The 8703-nt window shown below is 41.9% G+C and overlaps 1 protein-coding gene across 1 annotated transcript in view; it reads left to right on the top strand.

Annotated features, from left to right (window-relative positions):
* The first annotated feature begins 4780 nt into the window (after nt 1–4780).
* Nucleotides 4781–8703, top strand: part of LOC138865506 (uncharacterized) — a 40047-nt gene continuing 36124 nt past the window's right edge. Inside the window, exon 1 of the mRNA XM_070136190.1 lies at nt 4781–5620. Within this exon, the coding sequence (XP_069992291.1) occupies nt 4781–5620 (840 nt within the window). The remainder of the gene's footprint in view (nt 5621–8703) is intronic.

Genomic DNA, 8703 nt, shown 5'->3' with positions numbered 1-8703 from the left:
AACCGACTCGGCATTGTTTCGAAGCAGTGACTCACCGAGACAGCAAAGCGAAGCACCGTCCGAGGTTTACGATTTCTTGAATTATCTTATCACCGTTTGGAAGAGGATGGAGAGGAGGGAATGAAGGTGTAAGAAGAAGAGGGAGGAGGAAGAGGAGGAGGAGGAGGAAGGAGAAGAAGAATAGGAAGGGCGAGGAGGAGAAGGAGAAGAATAAGAAGTAGAAGTAGAAGAAGAAGAAGTAATAGAAGTAGAAGAAGAAGAAGAAGTAGTAGTAGAAGTAGAAGAAGAAGAAGTAGTAGAAGGAGTAGTAGAAGTAGTAGTAGTAGAAGAAAAGAAAAAGAAGAAGAAGAAGAAGAAGAAGAAGAAGAAGAAGAAGAAGAAGAAGAAGAAGAAGAAGAAGAAGAAGAAGAAGAAGAAGAAGAAGGCGAGGAGGAGAAGGAGAAGAATAAGAAGCAGAAGAAGAAGTAGAATAAGGAGATAATGAATGTGAATCAGGAGGAGAGAGGGAGGACAAGGAGAAGGTTGAGGACAAGGAGAAGGTTGAGGACAAGGACAAGGAAGCGGCGGCTGTGGCGGCGTAGGAGGAGGGGAGGAAGAAGAGGTGGATAAGGAGCAGGAGGAAGAAGAATTAAAAGAGAGATGGAAAAAGGAAATGAAAGCGGAAGATTACAAGGACGAGGTGGTTGTGGAGGTAGAGGGTGAGGAGGAGAGGAGGGTGGAAGTGGAGGTGGAATATCATTCTTTTCGGTGAAACTGAATTTGGCAAAATCCACCGTGTTTGGTCACTAAGTACACTCATCCACCTTGTCCTGTATTGGATTTTTCAATATTGAGATTTCCTTGTCCCTTAATTTTATACACGGAGACAAAAATCTGTGTGTCTGTCTGTCTGAGTATCTGTCTTTCTGTCTGTATACCTATCTACCCTGCAATAACATAGACAAAAGTCTTTGTATCTGTCTTACTGTCTATTTACCTATCTCCCTTGCAATAACATAGACAAAAATCTTTATATCTTTCTGGGTAGATATCTGTCTTTCTATTTACCTATCTACCTTGCAATACATTTGCCTATGCAATTCTCACCGATTATGAATATATATTGTGCATGACACCATGAGCTGACCTACGCTTCTTCTCCTTCCTCAGGTACGTGAACTATGAACTCCAGATGTTGGGTCATCCTGGGTAAGGTAGGTCGCGAAAGGATACAATAACACAAAAAAAATGTATATTTAGATTTATTTGTTTATATGAGGAAGGTAGGAAGTTGTTGTGGTAATCTATTGTTGGATAAGCTATTTTCGTTGATATTATGATCGACGATATATTTTGTTGTTGTTGTGTGTTGTGAGGGTTTTGTGGAAGAAGAGATAAGAAAGGGAAAAAAATGAAAAAGAATGAAACGAGAGGAAGATAAAAGGAGGAGGAAAACAAGGAAAAATAGAATGAAATAAGATGAGACAAAGAAAAAAATGGATAGAAAAAGAAAGATAAAACTCGATACACAAGAAGGAAGAAACAATCTAAAAAGTACATTTCAAGAAAAGCAAAACACAGAAAAGACAGAAAAGTAGAAAAAATGGAAGCATGATTTAGAGAAGTATAGCGCATCAAAAAACAAACAAGCAAACAAGTAGACACACACATTTATATATATATATATATATATATATATATATATATGTATATATATATATGTATATATATATATATATATATATATATATATATATATATATATATGTATATATATATTATATATATAAAATGCAATAACCTCATCGCCAGCCGGTTGTTGTGTTGCTCTCTGCTTGTGTGGAATTTAACACACACTCGTGCATTGGATTCTGTTCGCTCAGGCTGCAATGCTGAATGTTTATTGCAAGATTTTATTGTCCAGCTGACCCGATTTCCTGTTCTTACTTGGCTACTCGTAAGAGCTGTCAAGCCAGATATGAATTTGATGGCTTATTAGCTTTTATTTTATGGTACGGCGGTTAATAAAAGTTGTTTGTGGGGCCCCTCCGCTTTTTGCGCACACATCCCCCTGCGCCATTTACAACTGTTGTGTTGTCGAGTTGCTCTCTTTAAGAGCGGAGACACTGCTGACTTCGGCGGCTTGTGTTCGCTCTGGTTACGACGAGGGAAGGAGGGGGGGGGGGCGCTTGAAATTCCGACGCGTACACACTCGCGTACACTCACGCCACTCGCAGTAATGAGGGTGATGATGCACGGATGACGGTGGTGATGGGGTTGATCAGTAATGATTATTGATGACTGTGATTATGATGATGGTAATGATGATGATTATGATGTGGTGGTGAAGATGATGTGATGTGATAATAACTTTTTTTTTATGAATTTACTTGCTCGAAGGCAGGTTAGTGTCTGGAAGGGCACCCGGGAGATTGTAGATAAAGACATCAGACTCCAGGAAATGAGGGCGGGCGAAGAAGAAAATGAGAGGGTGATTTTAAGAAAGCATAAAAGAAAATGGACACCGAAACCTTACAAAAGTGAAACACATATAAATATATATACACATGTGCGTGTGTGACAGAGATCCATTTGAGTATGTGTGCATGTGTATGCGTGCGTGTATGCTGCACCTGGTTTTGTCGATATATTACTGCTTGCCACAGAGAACATCAGCGCCTTGCCTGAGCACAATCATTATTCAAGGCATACAACTCTATAACGTAAATTTTGAGACTGCGAATAAGACAAGACATCGCTCATCCAAAAGAAGATGAAGAGGGAGAGGAAGAGGAAGGAAGGAGGAGGAGAAGAAGGAGGAGGAGGAGGAGAAAGAGAAGAGGAGACGGGGAAAAGTAAGAAAAACTCGACAGCTTACTCCAGCCAAGAAACTGCTCCGAGATGCAGCATCTGTTTACCGCGAGAGATGAGAAGATTGAGAGAGAGAAAGAGAGAGACGGATGGAAAGGGAGAGAAAGTATGGAGGGAAGGACAGGTAGACAGGTAGGGGGGGAAGGAGGGAGGGAGGTAAGTAGGGAGGATCAGTTAGGAGTTGGTAGGAAGGGTGGTAGATTTGAAGGTAGGTCTTTGAAGTAAGTGAAGAGATATACGAAAAATAAGATGATCTTGTAAGTAACAAGGCAGAGAGTAAATAGGTTGTTAGTAAGAACAAGTATGCAGGTAGTCAGGTGGAAGACTTGGGATATGTAAGTATGTAAGTAACTAAGCACGCAGGTTAGTAACTAGGCTAAGTTTCCAGGCACTCGGGTAAGTAACCGAGCCCACGGGTAAGCAGCCAAACACGCAGGTAAGTAGGCAGGTAAGTAGGCAGGAGGGCAGGAAGCGGGGCCGACTGCAACATTTGGCCGCGCCGCCCCCTCGCTCAACACCGGGAGTTCGCAAGCAAGGCCACAGGCTAAAGGAGGGTGATTGTCGCGGTGCAATGACAGGGCAATCACGAGGCAACATATGATGGGCGTGGCTTAGCCCTTGGGGGGAGTGGGGGAGGGGGTGAGAGGGACGGGAGGAAGGTGGGTAGCGAGGAAGGAGGATGGGTAGGAGGGTGAGGGGCGGGGGATGGAAGGGGAGGGGGGTGGGTAGGAGGTGGGGGGATTGGGGGGTAGGGAGGGAGAGGTCTAGGGGGAATAAGGGGAAGGGGAGGGGGGAGGCGAGGGTGGGGGTGGAGTAAATAAAAGGGGGTGGAAAGATATTCGTTTTAGATTTTTTTTTTTTTTTTCATTTTTTACTTGCTCGAGGGCTAGTCTCTTGTCCTCACCTCCCCCCCCCCTTCGCCGCATCCTGGCAATCACTTTTTATACTCTTTCTCCTTTTTTTTTTTGTTATAATGAAGATCGACCTAGAACTCAAAACAAGAAACGAAATAGATGGTTTACAGGAGATACGTAAGCAAAAAAAAAAAAGAAAAAAAAAAAAGACTTGAGAAGGAATATTTTACCTTAATCCCACCACAAAAAGTCATGTCGGTTAAAGGTGTCCGAATTCGAAACTTTTCTTTCATTATTATCGGATCTGGGGAATCACGAACGTTGGAACGAACGGACGAGAGAGCAGAACACCTTATTCAATCAAGCAGTCGCGAAAACAAACGAAAAAAGAGCATTGTCTTCCGCAAATCAGACGAATTTCAGACCAAACGAAGGAACAGAACACAAGACGAAGGAACAGAACACAAGAAGGAACAAAACGCAAGACGAAGGAACAGAACACAAGACGAAGGAACAGAACACAAGACGAAGGAACAGAACACAAGACGAAGGAACAGAACACAAGACGAAGGAACAGAACACAAGAAGGAACAAAACGCAAGACGAAGGAACAGAACACAAGACGAAGGAACAGAACACAAGACGAAGGAACAAAACACAAGACGAAGGAACAAAACGCAAGACGAAGGAACAAAACCAAGAAGGAACAAAACGCAAGACGAAGGAACAAAACACAAGACGAATGAACACAACACAAGACGAAGGTACAGAACACAGGACGAAGGAACAGAACACAAGAAGGAACAGAACACAAGACGAAGGAACAGAACACAAGACGAAGGAACAGAACACAAGACGAAGGAACAGAACACAAGACGAAGGAACAGAACACAAGACGAAGGAACAGAACACAAGACGAAGGAACAAAACACAAGACGAAGGAACAGAACACAAGACGAAGGAACAGAACACAAGACGAAGGAACAAAACACAAGACGAATGAACAGAACACAAGACGAAGGTACAGAACACAGGACGAAGGAACAGAACACAAGAAGGAACAGAACACAAGACGAATGAACAGAACACAAGACGAAGGTACAGAACACAGGACGAAGGAACAGAACACAAGAAGGAACAGAACACAAGACGAAGGAACAGAACACAAGACGAAGGAACAGAACACAAGACGAAGGAACAAAACACAAGACGAAGGAACAGAATACAAGACGAAGGTACAGAACACAGGACGCAAGACGAAGGAACAAAACACAAGACGAATGAACAGAACACAAGACGAAGGAACAGAACACAAGACGAAGGAACAGAACACAAGACGAAGGAACAGAACACAAGACGAAGGAACAGAACACAAGACGAAGGAACAGAACACAAGACGAAGGAACAGAAGACAAGACGAAGGAACAGAACACAAGACGAAGGAACAGAACACAAGACGAAGGAGACAACAAAAGCACAAGACGAAGGAACAGAACACAAGACGAAGGAACAGAACACAAGACGAAGGAACAAAACCAAGAAGGAACAAAACACAAGACGAAGGAACAGAACACAAGACGAAGGAACAGAACACAAGACGAAGGAACAGAACACAAGACGAAGGAACAGAACACAAGACGAAGGAACAAAACACAAGACGAAGGAACAGAACACAAGACGAAGGAACAGAACACAAGACGAAGGAACAAAACCAAGAAGGAACAAAACACAAGACGAAGGAACAGAACACAAGACGAAGGAACAGAACACAAGACGAAGGAACAAAACCAAGAAGGAACAAAACGCAAGACGAAGGAACAAAACCAAGAAGGAACAAAACACAAGACGAAGGAACAGAACACAAGACGAAGGAACAGAACACAAGACGAAGGAACAAAACCAAGAAGGAACAAAACGCAAGACGAAGGAACAAAACCAAGAAGGAACAAAACGCAAGACGAAGGAACAAAACGCAAGAATATCGCATCGCCCACAAAAAAAAAGCGAACGAACAAAACAAAAAAACGTCGTGATGCGCACCTCCGTCGAACGAACGAAGGCAGCAACATCGCCGTCTTCCGCGCATCAAACAAAACAAAACAAAAAACAAAAGAAGTCGTTTTGTTCAGGTAAATGGTCACGGAAACGAGCGAATGTACAACGCCAAAGGACATCGTCTTGCGCACATCGAGTGAACGGACGAAAAAGACAAAATAATTTTAGTCAAATGAATAAACAAAGTAAAGGAACATCGTCTTGCGCACAGATTTGTCCAACGAGCAAAACAGAAAAAGAAAAAAAACATCATATGAGTAAAAATAAATAAATGAATAAATAAATAAATTTAAAACGAGAAAAACAACAACAACAACAACAAAATCTTGCGCCCATACTGACCCCAACAAATAAACAGAAAAAGGTCATGCGCACGTGAGATAGACGAACGAACAATCATCTTCCACCCATCACTCACTCGAACAAATAAAACAAAAGAACATCTTGCGCATGCTTGTTTAGACGAACGAACTAAATACAGAATTATCTTGCGCACATCAGATAGACCGAACAAACAAAACAAAAAACAAAAAAGGACCGAATAAACAAAACAAAAACAAACAAAAAATAGACCGAATAAACAAACAAAAAAACGGAAATTTCATCTTGCGCACATCCAATAGACCGAAAAAACAAAACAACAAAAAAACAAAAACAAAAAACAAAAAAATGAAATTCATCTTGCGCACATGAAGCAAATCCTCTCGTGTTGATTCGACGTCGGAGAATCAAAGACTCTAAGCTCATCGACCTCATCTTAATGTTTGTTCATCAGTCCGGTGAATTCGAAATATTTCAATTCCCACTTTAATTTCTTCACAATATCCCACGGGGGTGTGAGGGGAGGCGGGCGGGGGGAGGGGGGAGGAGAAGTGGCGTTTGAGAGGGGGAAGGGGGAAGGGGGAAGGAGGGAGGGGAAAGGAGGGGAAGGGGTTACGGTAAGGAGGGAGGGAGGGGGAAGGGGGAAGGAAGGGGGGAGGGGAGAAGTGAGCGTTTGAGAGGGGGAGGAGGGAGGGAAAGGGGGAAAGGAGTTACGGGAAGGAGGGAGGGTTATGGGAAGGGGGAGGGGGAAGGGGGAAAGGAGGGAGGGGTTATGGGAAGGGGGAAAGGAGGGAGGGGAAGGAAGGGGAGGAGGGAGGAGGAAGGAGTAAGGGGGGAGGACTTGTGAGGGGAGTTATGAGGAGGAGGGGGAGTAGAGGGGTGAGGGGACAGGAGGATGTAAGGGGACGGAATAGAACGAAGAGGGAGGAGATGGAAGTGGAGGAGGAGAAGGACGGAGGTGGAGGAAGTGAAGGTTAAGGCGGGAGGTGTGGAGGATGACAACAAACGAAGAAGAAGAAGGAGGAGGAGGGAGGAGGAGGAAAGAATTAAGAGGAGAAAGGGAAAGTGATGGATAGGGAGGTGCGGGGAAGGAGAAGAGAAAGAGAGAGTGAGGGAAGAAGGGAAGTAAGAGCAATGGGAGAAGAAGAAAAAGAAAAAGAAGGAAACCAAGAAGTATGAAAAAAATAAAAAAGAAAATAAAAAGGAGCCAGGAAAAAATGAATAAAAAGGATAATAAGGAGAGGAAAATGAATAAGGACAAGTGTCATAAGGTGGAGAAGAAGACAAACGCCCTCCACAGCCTCCGCGAGAGATGAGATCTGTCATGATTCATAGATGTTGCATCCCCCCCTCCCCTCCCCCTCCCCTCCTCACCTTCCCCCTTCCCACTTCTCCCTCCCTTCCCCCTCCCACTCCCTTCTCCCCCTCCCCCTCCTCCCCTCCTCACCTTCCCCTTCCCCTCGCCACACTCCAACCCCTTTCCAAAAAAAAAGAATAAAAAGAGAGAGGGAGAGAGAGAGAGAGAGAGAGAGGGAGAGAGATCTGTCATGATTTTACCGTTCACTCAATCCTTAAGACTGATGCATGTCCATAATTAATCATGAAAAAAAAAACTCAAAAAAATATTATTTTCTCGAGTTGGATGATGATAATGACTATTTTTTCGCGCCATTCACAAATATGGTAATAAAGTTGATTTGAATTTTAGTTATTTACACGTTAGGTTAGAGGTGCTATTACACGAGGAAGCTCATGTTTAGATCCGTATTATAAAAGATATATGATTATTATTATTATGGTATTTTGTTATTCTTGTTGTTATTGTTATTTATTCCCATTCTTATTCGTATTCTTAGTTACGTTGTTATCATTGATACTAATATTATGATTATGATTATTATGATGATGATGGTTATTGTGATGATGATTATGATTGTTTTTATCGTTATTATTATTATTATTATTATTATTATTATTATTATTATTATTATTGTTATTATTATTATTAGTGACATTATCATTATCATTGATATTATTATTATCATTGTTATTGTTGTCGTTGTGTTGTTGGGGGGAGGAGAAAATGAACAAGAAATAAGTATCATCGTGGTTTTCATGATAATGGCGGTAGTGAAGAGAGGAAGAAGAAAGAAAAGAAGAAGAAGAAGAAGAAGAAGAAGAAGAAGAAGAAGAAGAAGAAGAAGAAGAAGAAAGCGAATGAGGGAAATAAGATAATATGTTAAGAAATAAGCAAAACAAGATAATTATATGTGGTGATGGCAAAGATAATAGAGAATAAGAAGAAAAGGAAGAGGAAGAAAAATGTGATACAAAACAAGGAAGAAAGTAATTGGTATTGATGGTGAGTGATATTTAGATAGCAATGATAATGATAATACTGGTGATGATATGATGGTAATTCTAATGATCATGATAATAGAGCATCCATCCAAGCAAGCAGGCAGGCAGACACAAACAGACAGAGATAAATCAGAGGAGGGGAACTTGGGGAGGGGGAGAGAGAAAAAAATGAAAATGTTCGAGAAAGCAAAAAGCAAAAAAAAAAAAAAAAAAAAAAATCACCCCCCATTTTTTTTTCAAATCCCCCCAACTTCACCCTCTT

This window comes from Penaeus vannamei, chromosome 21 (genome assembly GCF_042767895.1).
Source record: "Penaeus vannamei isolate JL-2024 chromosome 21, ASM4276789v1, whole genome shotgun sequence".
NCBI lineage: Eukaryota > Metazoa > Arthropoda > Malacostraca > Decapoda > Penaeidae > Penaeus > Penaeus vannamei.
This window is presented reverse-complemented; position numbering and strand designations above follow the sequence as displayed.